General features: G+C 34.6%; 10 protein-coding genes across 10 annotated transcripts; 6 read left to right on the top strand and 4 right to left on the bottom strand.

The window, feature by feature from the left end:
* Positions 1-202: 202 nt before the first annotated feature.
* On the top strand, positions 203-2,650 carry NDAI0A06250 (magnesium transporter CorA family protein; the record flags this gene model as incomplete). The annotated part of the gene is made up of 1 exon (XM_003667974.1): positions 203-2,650. One exon carries the CDS (start codon positions 203-205, stop codon positions 2,648-2,650), a length of 2,448 nt encoding a protein of 815 aa, XP_003668022.1.
* A 499-nt stretch (positions 2,651-3,149) lies between these two features.
* On the bottom strand, positions 3,150-4,967 carry KRI1 (Kri1p; the record flags this gene model as incomplete). Its single annotated transcript, XM_003667973.1, has 1 exon — positions 3,150-4,967. The coding sequence occupies one exon, from the start codon at positions 4,965-4,967 to the stop codon at positions 3,150-3,152; it is 1,818 nt and encodes a 605-aa protein (XP_003668021.1).
* Positions 4,968-5,369: 402 nt separating this feature from the next.
* On the top strand, positions 5,370-5,882 carry NDAI0A06230 (UPF0220 family protein; the record flags this gene model as incomplete). Its single annotated transcript, XM_003667972.1, has 1 exon — positions 5,370-5,882. The coding sequence occupies one exon, from the start codon at positions 5,370-5,372 to the stop codon at positions 5,880-5,882; it is 513 nt and encodes a 170-aa protein (XP_003668020.1).
* Positions 5,883-6,447: 565 nt separating this feature from the next.
* MRPS18 (mitochondrial 37S ribosomal protein uS11m) lies at positions 6,448-7,173 on the top strand (the record flags this gene model as incomplete). Its single annotated transcript, XM_003667971.1, has 1 exon — positions 6,448-7,173. One exon carries the CDS (start codon positions 6,448-6,450, stop codon positions 7,171-7,173), a length of 726 nt encoding a protein of 241 aa, XP_003668019.1.
* A 1,211-nt stretch (positions 7,174-8,384) lies between these two features.
* On the top strand, positions 8,385-8,597 carry NDAI0A06210 (60S ribosomal uL23 domain-containing protein; the record flags this gene model as incomplete). The annotated part of the gene is made up of 1 exon (XM_003667970.1): positions 8,385-8,597. The coding sequence occupies one exon, from the start codon at positions 8,385-8,387 to the stop codon at positions 8,595-8,597; it is 213 nt and encodes a 70-aa protein (XP_003668018.1).
* A 378-nt stretch (positions 8,598-8,975) lies between these two features.
* BXI1 (Bxi1p) lies at positions 8,976-9,959 on the bottom strand (the record flags this gene model as incomplete). The annotated part of the gene is made up of 1 exon (XM_003667969.1): positions 8,976-9,959. The coding sequence occupies one exon, from the start codon at positions 9,957-9,959 to the stop codon at positions 8,976-8,978; it is 984 nt and encodes a 327-aa protein (XP_003668017.1).
* Positions 9,960-11,616: 1,657 nt separating this feature from the next.
* YPT11 (Rab family GTPase YPT11) lies at positions 11,617-13,368 on the top strand (the record flags this gene model as incomplete). The annotated part of the gene is made up of 1 exon (XM_003667968.1): positions 11,617-13,368. One exon carries the CDS (start codon positions 11,617-11,619, stop codon positions 13,366-13,368), a length of 1,752 nt encoding a protein of 583 aa, XP_003668016.1.
* An 867-nt stretch (positions 13,369-14,235) lies between these two features.
* On the top strand, positions 14,236-15,894 carry NDAI0A06170 (uncharacterized protein; the record flags this gene model as incomplete). Its single annotated transcript, XM_003667967.1, has 1 exon — positions 14,236-15,894. One exon carries the CDS (start codon positions 14,236-14,238, stop codon positions 15,892-15,894), a length of 1,659 nt encoding a protein of 552 aa, XP_003668015.1.
* A 605-nt stretch (positions 15,895-16,499) lies between these two features.
* On the bottom strand, positions 16,500-17,413 carry RPS19B (40S ribosomal protein eS19; the record flags this gene model as incomplete). The annotated part of the gene is made up of 2 exons (XM_003667966.1): positions 16,500-16,914; positions 17,394-17,413. The coding sequence occupies 2 exons, from the start codon at positions 17,411-17,413 to the stop codon at positions 16,500-16,502; spliced, it is 435 nt and encodes a 144-aa protein (XP_003668014.1).
* Positions 17,414-18,246: 833 nt separating this feature from the next.
* On the bottom strand, positions 18,247-19,213 carry RPL18B (60S ribosomal protein eL18; the record flags this gene model as incomplete). Its single annotated transcript, XM_003667965.1, has 2 exons — positions 18,247-18,695; positions 19,102-19,213. 2 exons carry the CDS (start codon positions 19,211-19,213, stop codon positions 18,247-18,249), a joined length of 561 nt encoding a protein of 186 aa, XP_003668013.1.
* Positions 19,214-19,351: the final 138 nt, after the last annotated feature.

The following is a 19,351-nucleotide window of genomic DNA, read 5'->3' as shown; positions in this document are numbered from 1 at the left end:
ATCAAGACAAAACTACGCTATGGAAAGTTAGCCTAAGAAGAACAAATATAATTCACTATTGCATAAAGATCAAGAAATATAGAAGGTAGTATTTATCCCCTGTACCTGGAGCTGTTACAATAACGTGAGAATTCCTACAGTATTACTGAAGATATATATATGAACACCAGAAGAATAATTTGTCAAATAGTTTCTTTCAAAGATGGTTGATCGGAGAACCATAAAGAACGATAAACATGAAGAAAGCACCGCAGCCAATAACATCTCTCAACCAAATTCTAGCTCTCCTGATTCAGTCGAAAGAAATGAACATGGTAGTGGACAATGCCCTCTTAGCAAACCATCTGCTAGTCACCATGCTAGATTTAGTTCTCATTCAAGCCGCTCACCAATCAACAATATGAGTGCATCTCAATCAAGCAAAGATATCGACGGTAGTGCTCAGAAATCGCTACATTCTCATGATTCCAAATACGCCAGCACCCATAAGAAACAAGGAGAGAATGGGACTGATGCTCTAAATTCAAAACTGTCTCATCTTAAACATTTCTTGACAGAACAGGATAGGAATGAAAGTAATGCTCAACTGAGTACTAATTCTCCCAGAACTCGTGCTTATTCTGAAGCATCATATCCTCACACGCCCCAAAAGAAATCACGATCATCACCAAGACCAAGGAGAAAGTCAAGAACTTCAAGTTTCTCTTCATCTCACAAACCAACTATAGCAAATGACGACAACATTTCTAGGAAAAGCGTCGACAGACAATCAGACACTAATATTTCTGTTCTATCCGAAGCTACAGAAGACGATGTTTGGATGCCAACTACTTCTAAGCAAGATAAAAGAATTAATGGGATTGATTTCTTCGAACTTCAAAAATATGTGAATGATTATAAGATAAATTTGGAGAAAATTAGGAAATTGAATCATTATTCACCATTAAATTCTAGATATTCAATTTCCAATTCTTCAACTGCATCAACTCAGCTATCGCCCATTATGTCCGCTGCAGCCATGAAATATACTCCAAAGTATGCTCACTCATTGAATTTCAAAGCGGCTACACCAAGTGCCCAACAACAAAAGAATGCCAATCATGCTGATGCAACGAAAAAGGATGACGCTGCAGGAGTTTCATTCGGACCTAATAAAATCGAAACATCGTCAAGTGAAGAATTGAATGCAGGCCCTTCGCCGGTATATCAACCGCCCATTAGGTTTTCATTTTTTTCCACAAGAGAAGAAGAAACGATTCATTCACCGGAGATAGCCTCCTTACTTAAGGATGATAGGACGTTTTGTGATCTTTTCCACCAAGGCAAACCAACATGGTGGTTAAATTGTATATGTCCCACAGATGAAGAAATGAAAATATTGACATCAGCATTTGGAATCCATGCATTAACCACGGAAGATATCAAGATGCAAGAACCAAGAGAAAAAGTGGAAATATTCAAGACTTATTATTTCATTAGTTTTCATACTTTAGATATTGATAAAGAATCTGAAAATTATTTGGAAAGAATCAATATGTATTTCATCGTTTTCCGTAACGGAATTCTAAGTTTTCATTATTCTCCTGTGGATCACTGTGGTAATGTTAGAAAAAGAATTAGACAATTAAGAAATTATGTGGAAGTGAATGCTGATTGGATTTGTTACGCTTTAATTGATGACATTACTGATCATTTCGCTCCTGTAATTCATTCCATTGAATATTCAGCTGACGCATTTGAAGATACTGTTTTTTTAAATAGAGACTCTGATTTCTCAACAACTTTACAAAGAATTGGGAAAAATAGAAGGAAAGTCATGGCATTAATGAGATTATTGAGCGGAAAAGCGGATGTCATTAAAATGTTGGCTAAGCGATTCCACGATTACCAAAAGAGGCAAAAATCTTTGCTCTCCACCAACAACAACTCTGGTAACACGACAAAACCAGATGAATCAAATAATAACTCAAAGGATATAAGTACTTCAGAAGGTTCCAGCACTACTATTACCAACAACAACAATAATAATAACCATTTTCTTAACACTTTACATCCAATCGATGACGATTCGTGTATTATGTTGTCATATTTACCAGGTGGAGATATCGCAATGTATCTAGGTGATATTCAAGATCATATTTTAACTATGCAAAATAATTTACGTTCCTACGAAAATATTTTTGCTAGAACACATGCCAATTATTTGGCCCAGTTACAAGTTGAATCTTTTAATTCTAATAATAGGGTAAGTGAGATTTTAGGTAAAGTTACCATCTTAGGTACAATGTTGATCCCATTAAATGTTATTACCGGGTTATTTGGTATGAACGTTAAAGTACCAGGTAGAGATGTCGGAAATTTAGCTTGGTTTTTTGGTATCTTTGGTGTATTATTCGCAATCGGAATTGGTGGTTGGATATTTGCAAACGTTTGGATTACACGTATCAACAAACCTATATTGACGACTACAAACAATCCTAGGAAATCGAACTACTTTTGGAAGTATCTACCAGCAAGTTGGCGTCCTCACCCTGACAAGAATAATGATGATGACGATGAAGTTTCGTCTACAATTAGCACCAGGAGTACTTCTGTATATTCAAAACAGTCTAAATCCAGTATGGCAAGTAGGTATAGCCGTTATCAATAAGCGAAGTACTTATGACCTTCCGTTTTTAATTTCTTTGGTTGTATCCAATGTCGACATAACACACAAATACTATAGACATTTACAACAATACGTTGTAATGAACTAATTATAACGTCACATTTTTACATATTACCATATAGCACTTATAATTTTAAATATTCCAAGCAAGAATACAAAAAACATTCAGATTTTGAATTCAATATTTCCAAAATGTTCTTATTTGGTACGGTCGTCAGTTACTCACCACCTAACGCCAAAAATCGACCCTTCAACCATTCGTTACAGATTGCAGATGATTTTGCAACAGTAAACTACGTAGTCTAGCTTCAAGTTGAAGAAAGTGATGTTTTATAGACCAGGAGTTAAAACCAACAAGCAATGCTATGTCGCGTGTGACGCGAGATAAACTATGTCGCGGCGCGCCGCCCCTAATTATACGTCATCTATTAATGACGTCACTGCAACTAAAGTATAAGCTCTTTTATTTTACTTATTCTATTTAAGACGAAGTATGTTTTCTCTTTTTACTACGTTTTCTGTCGCTATGATGATGCTGTTCTTCAGAGACCTTTTTTTCTTCAAGTGGAATTAGAATTTCGTCAGTTTCTCCGGTTAGGCCTTTTTCATTTTTAAACACTTTCTTTCTCCAATCTCTAAGCCTTCTTGATTTCGTTACTTTCCTCTTATCTTTGGCTCTCAGCTCCTTAGGCCTGTAGGGAGCAAACTTCTTCAAACCAATGAACTCGTTTAAGTCAGTATCATCGGCAGCAAATATTTCTCTTGCTGTTAGACCAAAACTTTCTGGAGAAACTTCTCTATAGCGGAACTTTAAAGTTTGTTCTTCTTTAGAACGAAGTCTACCTTTTCTTTCCTCTTCTTCTTCCTCTACCTCATCTACAATAGCTAATTTGTTCTGTTCAATGGCATTTTCAACCAACTCTGCCAGTTGCTTCTTTTCCTTTTTTTTAGATTTCTTATCTTTTTGTTTATCTTTTCTAGATTTCTTCCTTTCTGGACCTTCCGCATCGTTGTTATCTATTTCCGCCTCATTATGAGTAGAGTCATCTTCATCTTCAGAATTATTTTCATTTAGAATTTTGTCAGCTTCTTCCTTTTGTTTATCATAGAAGTCCGCCATAATATCATCGTCTTCATCATCCCAAGTCGGTTTTCCTTCTTGATTATAAAACTCTTCATTAAACAAGTCCGCGACAACCTTATCCCATTCATCATCTTTAAAATCATTCTTTAATAAAGTATCAGTAATTTTTTTCACCATATCTTCATTTATTTCAGCCCCATATTCTTTCTTTAATTGTTCTAGGATATCAGTCAATTGATTGATTTTCTTTGTTTTCTTTTTCTGTATCTTTCTCTCTTTTTCGGTCTTATTTTGTTCTTTAACTTGCTTTTCTTCATCTCTCTTTCTTCTACGGGAGGATGTTTGTGACCTTCTTAATGTGGCTTGAGTACGTGCGTAAGAAACAATTTCTGCAGCATTGGGATCTTCGTAACGAAAGTTATACGCATTTTCAAATTTTTCTACAGCGTCTTCAAATTCTTCATCATCTTCTAATTCATTCATATCACCATCCATCGATAGAACTTTATCACCCTTTCTTGGGATCCAAGCTTGTTGCTCAACGAATTCTTCTAAGAATTGATTTGCATTTTCCTTAGGATCTGCCAAAATTATCTTACTGGCATCATCGTTGTCATGATCTTTTGTTGGTTCCTTTTTCTTTAAGAAAGCATCTTCACCATCATCATCTTCTTCGTCTTTTTCATCATCGGAATTTCCAAATGCATTTTTGATCTCATTCAATAATTGACTCTTCTCTTCCTTTTGCTGTGAGATGTAAGATTGTTTACCATCCACAGTTTCTTGCTCAGTATCATCATCGTCTCTTGCCGCCTCCCCAGACAAAATATTCATTCTATGATAATCTTTTAAATAAATAGGTTTATGTTTTTCTGTCCTAGTTAACTTTTCGACAGCCTTTTCTGGATCTTCGAAAAATTTGACTTCTGGATTCAATAATTTATCAGTTTCATTATTTCTAATAGCCGACAAAACTTTATTGATCCCTTCTTCGACATCCTCAGTGATTAATTCACCAAAATCATCTTCATCTTCACTTGTTTCATCATCTTCATCGTCTTCATCATTATAATCGGAAACATCATTTTTTTCAACCTTTAGTTTCGCGTCTTCAACATCTGCTTTCAATACAACAGGTTCCTTAGGCGATTCGTTTAGTTGCGCTTTCTTAGCAGTTTCTCTAGCTCTTTTAGCAGCTGACTTCTTTCTTGGCATTGGTATAGTTTTTTTGATGAAGTAGAGGATAAAGTTGTTAAATCAGCCTGAGTTGTCACCCTATACAAAATCAATGAAAAATACTGTTTTTTTGTGTATTTTATTATCTTACATATCTTTAAAAGCTCATCTCATCTCATCTCGTCTCTATTAAATTTTTCAGAAAAATTTTCCAAGACGGTGTCTGGGTCCCTGAAGTGTCAGAAATTGTTAAATAAATAATTTGGAAAGTATATACTGACGTTTCTTCTGGTGAGGCATCGAAGTATAAGAAAGGGTTTAAGCTTTTGATGCTCCAGATGGAAGAAAGACAATGGGAAATATATTCCTACAAAAGAATAACAACTTTGCATCTTTTAAATATACTATACACTGCCAAATACGTCAGGGTCTCGAATAAGGATGGATGATCAAGAAAATAGATTATTTCGCTTACCGTATGGTTCATTGTCATTGGGTTCGTTCAAGACGTGGTTTGTATACATCGCAGGTGCCTTGTTTGGTATCGGGGTATGTTTACTTTTGGACATTGCATTATTTTCCAAGTTAAATAACGGGTCAGATGTTCAGGTTACATTTGTGGATTGGATCTCCTTCATATGTAGTATATTGGGGATGATCGTTATTAATTCTATTGAAAGGCGACAAATTACAATGGAACGGATGGGGGTTGAAAATAAAGGTCTTTCCAGTTTCATTTTATTTATTGGATGTGCATTAACTGCAGGTGGCTTTGCGGGTTCCATTGTCATTTTGATTGTTAAATACGTTATGGAAGATTATACTGAGTATCCAGCGTTGGGAATGGGTGTGAATAATGTATTGGGAAATTTTTGTATATTTTTAAGTTGTATTATCACATGGTCTATTCAAAATATGGGTGAAGAAGAGTCATCAAACTTCCTTGCAATATGATACATAATCTCCACGATTGATTCTATTGTCAAAAATTGCGGAAAATATAATATCAATATGTTAATAATATTCAATGCTATATAAGTTAAATTTTGTTAGTCTACTCCATAATCATCGTGTATATCTTTGACGAGAATCGATAGTATTCGTCGAGAGAAGATATGCTTTTATTATGAGTTCATTCAGGCCAGTACACAGTTGGCTTTATAACATCTTCTTGATGCTGGGACTGTCTACTTGTAGCCGCAACCCCCCTAGAACGCAGCAAGTCAATATGTGGAAAATGATATAAAAAATATATACTTCTATTTAAAGTGGAATATGTGTCTTAAATACGTAAGGTAGTCTAACTGCCACAAACCATGGATGAATGTGATGACACTCATTGTTTTGACCTGTAGGTCCAGCGCCGGAAAGTTCGCTTGTTCTAAAATATAAAATATTGAAATATATAATTAATGAACAATTTTAAGGTAACCTACGGCCATATTCCCTTGAGCTCCCATTTACTCTGAAGATATCGAATCCAATAGGACTGGCAGTCACAATAACTTAGTCTACACTGATGAAACTACATATTTTCAGACATGGAGGATTATCACCCTCCTCCATTCAAAGAGTCCCCACTATACACTCTCTAAAGTCATTCCGATATATCTCTACCACAAATATTCTATCGAATAAAACTAACGAAGAAAATGTGTCAAAACCAAGTGATTATTTGACTGACACAACAAATAACATATTTTCATCATATGCGTCGAGAAACAAGCTAACTCAAAATAAAAATGCTAATGTAGCAAATATAATGTCACCAAGAGATTTTAATTCCAAAACAGGGACAATCAATACTATAAAATACGTCTTGAGTTGTCGATTCACTAAAAACAATACACATATTACATATTCTGCTGTTGTTGAAGATACAGCATTTCAGAAAAAGAACCCTAATTTATCATACAATGAAATGGTATTGTATTATATGAAATTACCTCAAAAGGTTAAATTTGCCATTTCGACTGGTTGTTTAGGCTTCAGAAAGGCTGCAAGAGGTGAATACGAAGCTGGGTTCCAAACGGCAACGAAAGCGTTCCAAATGATTGAGGAGAAAGGGCTGACTGATAAGAAGATCGAAATTGTTATGAGGGATTTTGGTAAAGGTAGATCTGCTTTTGTAGCTGCTTTGAATGGGAAAGAAGGTAATAATATTAGGAAGTATGTAGCAAGAATATCAGATAAGACACCATTGAAGTTTGGTGGGGTTAGATCACCAAAGATTAGAAGGTTGTGATTTTTTTATTTGGATATTTCTAGGTTCTTCAATTTATATCTCATGTAAATAATGATGTATTAAGCACACGATTTTTCAATGAAGAACAGCGCATAGAGAAAAGCATTTAACATAGACAGAATGTAGGTACTACTTCGATTGGAGCGACTTATTTAATAGTTCATTTGAAGCAGGAGACCATCAAGAACAAGATCTTAAGATGTTGATTGTTTGGTGATGTATTACAAAAGTTTTGCTAAAATTGTGACTGCCAGTTCTTAAAGTGCAAGTTACGGCTGTTAAGAAAACTACCACAATGTATGGGTTTAAATCCAAGTTCGGCATCGTTTTTCTTTGATTTTTCCAGCAAAAAAATAATGAAATTCTTCAGAGATAAAAATCTGGAAAATTAGTAGTCTACAGGCGCGGTGAGTGAGAAATGGTGCGTAGTAAGTAAGTGAGCTTAGTATTATTGCATTGATGCAAGATGGCATAAGGTAAGTTAAATTGCAAGTGCACGTTCAATTTCATAGTTTATTCGATTAAAGAAACCAAAGATTATAACGAAAAATGGCTCCATCTGGTATGTACAACTGCAATCTTTTAAACCTGTAATAGTGGCGAATTATGAACGAGATAAGTCCAACAGATCCCGATTATTCACAGGCATGCGTACATTGAATCATAATTTTGAGATCCATAACTAGAGTGGGCAAATGAACTAAGACATATGATACTGGGTAAAATTGAAGCGTTTAACATCAAGAAATGAAACAGTAATATAATAAAGGCTACTGGAAACTTTTCTATAGGGAATATTAGCAATTACCTATAAACTCACACTTCAAATGGGGGACATACATGAATACTATAGGAAGTACAATTAAATTATAAATTTTGTTTCAGCACAATAATATCGCTCATTAGACTGTTAATTCCAACTTAATATTCAGCCAGGATTACTAACAAGAATATGATGTGCAAGTATTTTTTTATCGAATAATACATTCATTATCTTTTTTTAAATAGCTAAGGCTACTGCTGCTAAGAAAGCTGTCGTCAAGGGTACTAATGGTAAGAAGGCTTTGAAGGTTAGAACCTCTGCCACTTTCAGATTACCAAAGACTTTAAAATTAGCTAGATCTCCAAAATATGCTTCTAAAGCTGTTCCTCATTACAACAGATTAGATTCATACAAGGTTATTGAACAACCAATCACTTCTGAGACTGCCATGAAGAAGGTTGAAGATGGTAACACTTTAGTTTTCCAAGTTTCTATGAAATCTAACAAGTATCAAATTAAGAAGGCTGTTAAGGAATTATATGAAGTTGATGTTCTATCTGTTAACACTTTAGTTAGACCAAATGGTACTAAGAAGGCTTACGTTAGATTAACTGCTGACTACGATGCTTTGGACATTGCTAACAGAATCGGTTACATTTAATCTAATTTAAAAATATAATCTATTCTTAAATATTTACAAAACTCATAAACAACATTTTCATCTAGTATAAAAAAATAATCAAAAATTAAAAAAAAAGAAAAATAAAAAAGAAAGAATACTATCTACCATATAGTATTAATTTTTGTAATTTAAAAAATCGTTTAAAGATAATAAGTTAGGGGTGTCTCAACGTTTAAAACAAACGTTTATATTTAGTCTATAGAATAACATCTAAAAAATTTGATGACGAATTGAGATACCTATTGTATTACTCTTATATAAAAACTAACACGAAATTATACATAGATTTACGTCAGACGATTTAAATATAGAAGTGTCATTAACGTTAAGGAAATAAGTCACGTATGTACGTATATTTTAATCATCTGAACTTGAATTCCCCAAGATTCTCAAAATGGATAAAAACAAATTAATAATATCCAAATACAACATCATAGCACATTTAACCTCTTCATCAGGGAAAACTTTCCTAAAGATCAATTGTGTATCCACGAATAAATAAACAGTAAACAATATTGCACCAAACCAACCATATATTAGATCCATGGTAGAGTTCATTCCGAAGAAAATCATAGTGAATCCCATCCCGATCATGATCCAAAGAGCCCAATTCAACCAATAATATATTGATGTGGCGGATTCAAGAGCAAATTCAAATTTACCAGACATCGCAGTCAATGACACACCGATGACGACAATAGTAGTGATGAACAAAGCACTTAGGATGGTCTTTTCATCATAAGTTAATGCAACAATGGAGATAGAGTATGCCTCTGCGATCGTAAATAACCCCAAGACAAATAACTGTGAGCGTTTGGATAGGACATACCATGGAGTAGAAGGTTCTCTTAATGAATTTGATGGACCCGTTTCAATATTTTCTGAAATGTAATCATCTTTACGTGGTGTAAATGCTAAAAAGAAACAAAGGATTAAAGCAGAGATGGTAGAAAGAATCCATATACCGATATGATTTTGTATGAAACTCTGTAATGTCGGAGATTGGGTGGCCCAATATGTGAAGGATGAAGTTAACAAAAGTTGAGCTGATAATATGGAATACACTCTATTCATAAAGAACTCTCTAACTTGTGGTTCGCATGAACTGACCCTTACTGTATATTTGAAATCATCAGGTATAAAGGGTCCATTTGGTGGGTTTGTTATCGAATCTGTTTCTTCATAAGGTGGAGGAGGTTGTGGACGATTTTCAACAGACATGTTTGTGAAACTGAGTTTAATGCTGTATGCTTGGGGTTTTCTACGTTTGATGAACAACAATCTTGTCCTATTTACAAATGCCTTTGTAACAAGGAGTAATTCCTTTCCTTTCCATTCCATTCCAATTCTACACCTTATATATAAGGTTATATATCACACAGTGCACTGTTTGCGCCCTTTTGCGAACTTCGCCCACTGACATGGTACGTCAAAGGATTTATGGCGTCACATATATAAAGAACGTCAGTTATGTTACTTTGAGGGAGCTGAGGAATTGATTACCAAAGGACCAATATTATCACAGTGCCCTGTTATTGTTTAGCTAGCTTGGTATATGCTGTAGAATAACCTTTTTTTTTTCTACGTAATATATATTTAACGGTTTAGCATTCTCCTAGGGATATGGTCCACTAAGGAAGCTCCTATTAAAAGTAACGTCATTTTCATCAAAGTATATTATATAGAAAAGTAAGGTGATAAGTCTTGATAAGATGCAGAAAAATGTTAAGGCATTATCTTTTACAACAATTATTCAAGAAAGTTTGAAGGATTCCATCATATGGCAGTACAGGGGTATTCAAACCCATCGGAGTATATAAATGGGCCCCGCTAAATGCTGATTTTTGGGTAACCCTTAAAGTGATAGTTCAGTTAAATTGGGGAACATTAAATATGAACCTAATCCTTTGACCTCAGAGTCGAAATGACTTCAGCGGCATTAACAAACTTTTGCCTGCATTTCAAACCTAAGTGGAATTTAGCAGGACGAAAGTCACGCATATTGAAAACTAATTACTTGCTGACTCTATGTCAAGGCCTCAAGCTAATAATATCAATAGGGCTAAGGTCTCCCTTTGGTCTAAAGATGGCCAATAATTTAGATCCGACATCTTCCGGAACCACAACATAAACTTTATTTTTTCTACGATATTTACCTTTGTGGAAACTAGATGTGATTGGCAAAGTTTTTTAACAGGGGAGATGTTTATATACACAGGCGAGTACCTTCCCTAATAGTTACTACTTAAATAGCTTTGGACAGAGAAAAATCTCTTTCATTTTTTCGGTCCCCTCCTTTATATATGAAACGAGACCGTTGACTGGGGTTAAAAGAGTAGGGAAATGATTAAAAAATGGTATCTTCACACAATCAGTAAATCCCCTACTAATTCCCAGTGTACTGTTTTTCATTACATCTAGATCATAATTATATATGAGCATAAAGGACAAGGTAGTCACCCAGCTCGAATTGTTCTTTCGAGAAATGTTGTAACTCCGTTCACCAAGGTGAACCAGGGACTTGTACTTAAACAGCATACGGACCCTAGTTTATACGCCGGAATGGTCTATACATAGATGCACAAATATTGATTTTTAAATTTATGGTTAAGATCATATGTAAGGGAACTGGCCTCTATCAAAACTCATCATCTTTTTGGCTGCTTATTTTACCAAATTAGTTTTGTTTGTGTTCTGTTTGGTTCCATTTGAGATTTTTGTTTGTTTGTTTATTTACTGAAAAAATTTGACGGACACGTAAAGGCGCCGTGCATTCGTTTTGTTTTGAATACCTTTGATCTAATAATTTAAAGCTAGACTATAATAATTATGCTTTGAAATTGGTCATCAATAATAGTGCAAGCACAGCCAATTGAGACCTGCCATATCACCCAATATATACGCCTGTTATTGTTAGGAAGCTTCTACCGGTTTGTGAATTTACTGATCGTATTTAGTGTGTCTTCCGTTGTTCAACCTCGAGAATTAACAAAAAAGAATGATCGATCATAATCCGCAATTTCATAACTCACGAAATAGTAAAAGATATTCAACAACGAATCTCCTACTTTCGCCCATATTGACCACCTCGCCAAATGTTACAGCACCATCCAGTGCTCGATCATCTACTGCCACACTTGGTCTTGGCATAGGTTACGGGAGCCATTCAACCCAAGATCGGAAATCATCATCTGCTTCACTATATAGAATTGAAAGATCAGACCCTCAATTATCATCCTCATCTCCACGTCACACATCACTAAGGCCATCGATTGATTCACCACTTTCGTCTAAGTCACTTTCAAATCCTAATATACCAACAAACAATTTGAAAATTTTATTAGTCGGTGATACCGATGTCGGGAAGACATCAATGATCTTAAGTTATTGCCATGAATTAAGCAGCCATTCCCCATCAACTTCCTCATTTAAATTAAATCGACCTTCCTCACAATTGCAAAAAAGAACTACATCCATCAACAACAATTATGACGATAGAAAACAGACAATGCCCATTCAATATTCAAAATTTGAAAATAATGAAAAATTATCATCACACAATACTATACATACAGATAATATGATTAAATTAAAAAAGACTGTACTGACAAATACAAAGTTTCAAGAAAGAAAGACTAAGAATTTGAAAAGATTTAGTTTGAATGATTTTGATGACATGTTATTAAAGAGAAAATCACTTCTTTTGAATAAAAACATGGATAGCACAAGTATGGACGTTAATGATAATAATGACAACTACACTTCATATGATTACGTTGATATGAAACAGAAGGACAATGACGGCAAAAAAGATGCAAGTAACAAACAGAATGAGATCATTATTAACACGAGACCAACTATCGGAATTGATATAAAGACCACGTTAATTAATATAGGTGGTGATAAAAGATTTAATTGTATATTTTGGGATCCCGCTGGTCAGGAACGATTTAAAAATGTAATGATGAATTCTCTTTATAGAGTCTCAGATGGTATTATCTTAAGTTATGATATTTGTAATTTACAAAGTTTCCAAAATTGTTGTCAAGTATGGCTTAAGGATGTCTTAGATAATTTGAGATTTAAAGACTTATCAAGAGTGAAATTTTACCTTGTGGGGAATAAAGTGGATATGTATAAAGAGAGACAAGTGAATCATGAAGATGTTTTAAATATGATTACCAACATGGAATATGATTATGGATTGGCAATTTCTGGGAATTTTGAAGTATCATGCAAATGGGAAAATAACGTCGAAAGAACATTTAATCTTATACTGATGGACTTAATAGAGAGTGGATGTTACGAACATAGCTACTACCCTTTAGGCGTTGAAGCTGCTAAAGGGGCATCATCACCTGATAGCAACAGCGGCAGTACTTTCTGTGAGGAAAATAGACATAAACCATCATTTGAGGAGGAAAGCCCGAGAAGTACCGTTAGGAATAGGTTTATTAAACGTATGTCGCGAGAAGATTTAGATCCATACAATGAACTGGGGACGTTTAATTCGACTATCGTAGATATGAATGCAACATTTGTTGAAGAATCATCCCGAACTTCTTCTCAATCTGATAAATCTGGAAACTTTTCAAATAAGCAAAATAGTTCAAAGAAATTACAACAAAAGAAGAAGGAATTGTCAAAGAGAAGTAGTAAACCCGCAACCAAGGGGAAAGTTATAGATATTACGAAGCCTTTAGGTTCTGAGCAAGAGAGACAATCATCCTCTTCGCCCTGTTGCTACTGAAAAGAATGTCATTGATCCATTTTTCAAGTATAAAATAGACAGTGCACCCCATGCGTCTTCCACATTAAAGACTATATAAGCATGCGTTAACGGACCTCATAAGAAGTATTAGATATAATATATATATTTATAGACAATGACATGCATATATCATAAAAAGCTAACACACAGGTATTCATGACGCAGTAGACCACTGAACTTTATATCTAGATGATCCAGATGCTGTAGAGCGGTTTTATCTGTGTCATTTCTAAACGGCTTACACCCAGACTTCACAGCGAGTTTATAATTCACGAACAATTTGCCCAAATGTTTTTCCTTCAATTTTTTTTTGGGAGAGAATTAGCATATAAAAGGAACATCAAAAGGGAACAACTATCTTTTCGTCTCCTTGATATAATTCATTCCGTTATTTTGGTTTTCAGCACAGTATCACAGAAATTTAGAGCATAATTCAATTAGAAAGAAACCAAAGGTTTTTATAACATAGTTATTATCCATTATATTAGTATACATCATTCATTCATACTAATTTCAACTATTTATTAGTTTATAAGAATAATAAAAATAATAGTTCAAACCATATAAACAGATTAGAAAAATCCACAAATAGGTTTAAACTAGAGTAAAGCTAGCTTCTTTCTATTCACAAACAAAGAGAAAAACCAATTTAGACTTTTAGTATAAGAAGCATATTTGAATAAACTTGTTCTTTATTCTATACAATCGCAATAAACTAAGATTAACCAGAAAGGTTCTATTTCATAACTAGATAAAGCAAATCTATTAGTTCTATTAGTAACAGCATCTAAACCGAAATTTTAGAGTAAATTCATCTAAACTACTTATAAAATAAATATAGAAAAAATGAGCTCTGACGAAGAAGACTTTAACGATATCTATGGTGAAGACTCATCAAAAGATATTTCTACAACTACCGAAAATAAAAAGGAACAAGCTGAACCTACGACAGCAGCTGTAACCTCCTCTACTGAGACTACAGATAAGCAAGACGATAGCAAAAAAGATACTGAAGAGCCAACGTCAAAAGATGAAACAAAAGTAGAAGAAAAATCAGATGATTCGAAGGAAAAGACTGCTGAAGAATCTGACACTAAAAAAGATGAATCCAAAGAAGATAAAGAATCTGCGAACAAACCTACAAGTACGACTTCACAATTAGATCAATTAGCTGCCTTGCAAGCTTTATCTTCAAATATTAGTCAAATGGCTCAGCAGTCTACTAAACCAGATACATCAGTGAAATCACCATCTCTTGAAACATCATCAAATAGCGTTTCAAATATGGCGCCAAATAATCCACCATGGGCACAACCTCAACCACATGTTCCTGCTTATCCAAATCAATCTCCTCCAATGCCATACGGTCAAGCGTCTCCATATCCTCCAACGATGCCAATGCAACAACAACAACCTCCACAAGCGTCGCCATACTCGTCTGTTCCATTACCTTCTCAAGCACAGGCTTATGGTGGTCAAACAGGTGGTGCACAAACGGGTGGGCCAAGAGCAGATTTATCAAAGGAATCATGTAAATTATTCATTGGTGGTTTGAACTGGGAAACTACTGAAGAGAAATTAAAGGACTATTTCAGTAAATATGGTAATGTCGTCGATTTAAAGATTATGAAAGATGCCAATTCAGGTAGATCAAGAGGGTTTGGTTTCCTTTCATTTGAACATCCATCAAGTGTCGATGAAGTCGTCAAAAGTCAACATATCTTAGATGGTAAAGTTATTGATCCAAAGAGAGCTATCCCAAGAGAAGAACAAGATAAAACTGGTAAGATTTTCGTTGGTGGTATCGGTCCAGATGTTAGACCAAAAGAATTTGAAGAATTCTTCGCTCAATGGGGAACTATCATTGATGCTCAATTAATGTTAGATAAAGATACAGGTAGATCAAGAGGTTTCGGATTTATCACTTACGATTCAGGTGAAGCTGTTGATAGAGTTTGTCAAAATAAATATATTCAATTTAAAGATAAGCAAATTGAAATTAAGAGAGCTGCACCAAGGCATAACCAAAGAAATAATTCATATGGTAACGGTGGACGTGGTGGTTCAAGATCGTATAATAATAACCCAATGTCACAACCACCACAACAGCAAATGTACCAAAATCAAATGATGGCTGCAGCCGCCGGTATGAATCCAATGTACGATCCTCAAGCAATGAATGATTACTATCAACAAATGCAAGCTTACTACCAACAAGTACAGCAACAAACAGGAATGGATTATAGTCAAATGTATCAACAGGCTGGTCAACCAGGCCAGCCAACTATGCCTATGCCAATGCCTATGCCAATGGGTGGTGCTCCTCCATACGGTGGTGTTCCACCAACTGGTGCACCAAGTGGTGATAACTCTTCTGAATCTGCTACGCCAAATGCTGATGATCAAGATGGTGGAAATCAAGGTAATTTCCGCGGGTACCGCGGCCGTACCCAACACAATAGACGTGGGAATAACAATGGATATCATCCATACAATAGATCATAGTAAAGACGAAATTCTATGTCCTTCCTAATTGATTATGCCTTTGAGCACGAACGGCCTGAAATAATCTAGAAAGTTTTAAGGTCTAAGTTTTGAGAAGTGCAGATAACCATATCTAATGTTTTCTTATATAAGCAAATATATATCTATATAAATGAAATATGTATAAACTATAGTATAGATTGTAGATTATGCAACATATCCTGTTCGTTATAGAGCGGAATATGATTGCAAGTTGTAATATTATAAACATTCAAGTAAGCTCGCTTTCTACATTCTTTTCGTTAATATATATTTTATTTATTGCATTTTTGGAATTTAAGTAGTTAGATGAGAACGATTTTCAACCTGAATCTATAATAATATATGAGAAGAAAGTTATGACGCGGAGAATAAGTCTGTATGAAATTTTACTGGAAAAAATGAAGGATATGGCAAATTGTACATAAGCAATTAAACAGATCAATTGAAAATAAAAGCACATAACAAAACACACATGGTTATAACTGTTTATATTTTTTTAATATTATTATTAGCATTAATAATTATGTTATTGTTATATTACTACTATTGTTATGATTATGAATTTTTAATTTTTGTTTTTAAATTTATTCTTCTTCTTCTAAAGTTTGAGCGGCAATACGATCCAAATCTCTTTGACCATTTTCAGAGATTCTTCTACCACCCTTTGGAGAAATTTCAACGACACCAATCTTTTCCAAAGCTTGTAAAACTCTTCTGTTAACGGAACCAGAAGCATCGATGTGCTTGTATGGTCTGACACCTCTGCTCTTGGCACCACCGTATAACTTGTTCAACTTACCGACACCGACTTGCTTTCTCAAGTAAATGTGTCTGGCAACTGAAGCAGCTCTTTTGTAGAACCAACCTTCAGAATCTTGTGGTGGCATTTCGTTACCAGAAGAGGTCTTGACAATGTCAACGTAACCTGGAACTTCTAATTTCCCTTGTCTTTGCAAGAAAGAAGCATAAGCATTGATGAAATCTTGAGCTGCAACGTCTCTGCATTAAAAGATATGATAAACATTCACAAAATGGTGTTTATTCCATGATTGTTAGTAAAAAAAATTAAACTTTAATTTATTTGGGAATATTTTGAACTGCATATGACAGTCGAAGATTGAAGATGAGGATTTTTTTATACAATTATAGGTTGTTTATTACCAAACTTCCAAACATTTTATTAGGTTATACCATTCTTATATTTCTAATGTAACAAAAAAGGTAAGAGTTCAATAAATATCCAATATGATGCTGTCTCGAATGTTTCAAAGTTGCGTTCAGATGTTAGATCAAACTAGTTAAAACTTGTATAGCAGGAAGAATACTTTCCAGCAATCATTCAAATGGTATTTGCATAATCGGAATAAATAGTATAGTAGCTTGTTCATATATGGTGAGATCAATCTTCAATTTCAATTAAAAAATCACATTCCAATATTCGCAGATGGGTTCATTTTTATCGTTCCAAGAGTACATACCTAACGGAAACACCTGCCATTATGAATTATATGTGGTTATATTGGTTCTTATTAACAAAGCGCTATATTACTCTAAAATATATCTATTTTAATGTATGCTCACTATCTATAGTATCTAATTTACTGTTATTCCTACGAATTTCCACTATGGCACAGTGCAGGTGGTATGGATTCCGCCCGCCCCATAGATATGGTTCTGTCTACAGCACGCTGAGCTGGAGATCTTTAGGAAGACGATTTCTGAATGGAACAGCATCACCTTCTAGAACGTAGGTTGGATCCCAAACCTCTAGAAGGAGAATATTTCCAAGTTTGAAGGAGGTTACTAGTTAGTTAGACAGAAATTTCGGATGGTGCTGGGCCGACAGTTTTTTTCGTTGGTCTGGCTCAAGATGTACGGGTTTACAGCAGTCACGACTTCACAGAGTGAATACAAATCTAATAATATGGCGTCGACAATATTGTCTACGTGGATAAGGAAGAATACTTTAGAAAACATGAACTACACCGAGGAAATCATAGCAAATTAGGCAATAACACCCAATTCTATCCACACAATGATATTAGGAAGTTCGATATTCTTGCTAATGAAAATCAAATGGTTCTAACTGGTAGTCCAGATAACAATTTAGTGGCTTGCCAATGTATTATTGCGAGTTAACTGTCTTTATCTAGGCATTTATGTTAATTATAACTAACACTTGAATTATATATAGATGAAACAATACTTTAAATAGTATGAATAGTCGATTTTATTTCATTTAGGCTCAATTATTATAAAACTAAGCTACGCTAATATACAAAATTAATAGTACGAAGAATGTTGAAGAAGAGTTGCAGGTAATAAAGTGGCTTACACCTTGAAACCCAAAGATCTTCTCTTACCTCTACCTCTTTCAAATTTTCTACCTTTAGAGAGGATCCTTGGAGCCTTGTTCTTGTGTGGACCCATACCAAAGTGTCTAACAGCTTCTCTGGAATTCCTTGGACCTCTCAAGATCAAAGTGTTTTGACCCTTTGGAGCTCTGACAGCTAATTGATCTAAAGTGATACATTCACCACCAGCTTTAATGATTCTAGCTCTGGCACCGGCAGTGAATCTCAAAGCAGCAACAGTGGTCTTTGGCAATTCGAAAACTCTAGCATCATCGGTAACGGTACCAACAACAACAATTGTCTTATTAGCAGAGCCTTCTTGCTTCAAACCTCTGGCAATTCTAGAGACAGAAACAGGTGGTCTGTTAATCTTAGACATGAACAAAGATTTCAAGATAACCTTGTTGAATGGAGCATCAGTACGACCTACAAGAAATGACCAAAAAAAATTTAAATTATTTTTTTTGGAGATTATATGTTAGTAAATTTCGGATTGGATAACAAGGTTTTTGTTTGGAAACATTCTCAAAAGGAAAGCATGGCATCGAATTTGCCACCTTTTCCTAATCAGAATTGAAGATCCTGCTCATTGGCCGCACGATTGAATACTATTATGGTATCAATGCACTCGCAGAATTGAAAACTTTTCTTTCTTTCCCAAAATAGAGTACGGATTTACCCATTCTCTATATTGTAATTAGATTGAAGAGAAAGATCAGTTTAAAAAAAAAATGTATTTGGTAAGAAAAGTTACCGATACATTCAGTAAGTAGTTTGGCTGAATAAACAGAATCCTTGAATCCATATGGTAAAAAAAATTGTAATAACATACGAGCTAAGAATGAGTATAATTTGACAAGTAATTTCAAATAGACATTGTCAGATTTTGGAGCGGTTCTGTGACCGGATCTTTTGTGTTGTTTGGAAGTGTGATCAATACCCATTGTGAATTGCTAGGTTGTAAGTATATGTTCTTGGATTGGATTCTTTCTCCTTTGTAAAAAAAATCTAGAATCAAGACTGAGAGTTAAAAATGAAAAATGGATGTTCTGAAAACTCTTCGTTTATAAAATAATTTTTCA

This window comes from Naumovozyma dairenensis, chromosome 1 (assembly GCF_000227115.2).
Source record: "Naumovozyma dairenensis CBS 421 chromosome 1, complete genome".
In the NCBI taxonomy this organism is placed as follows: domain Eukaryota; kingdom Fungi; phylum Ascomycota; class Saccharomycetes; order Saccharomycetales; family Saccharomycetaceae; genus Naumovozyma; species Naumovozyma dairenensis.
This window is presented reverse-complemented; position numbering and strand designations above follow the sequence as displayed.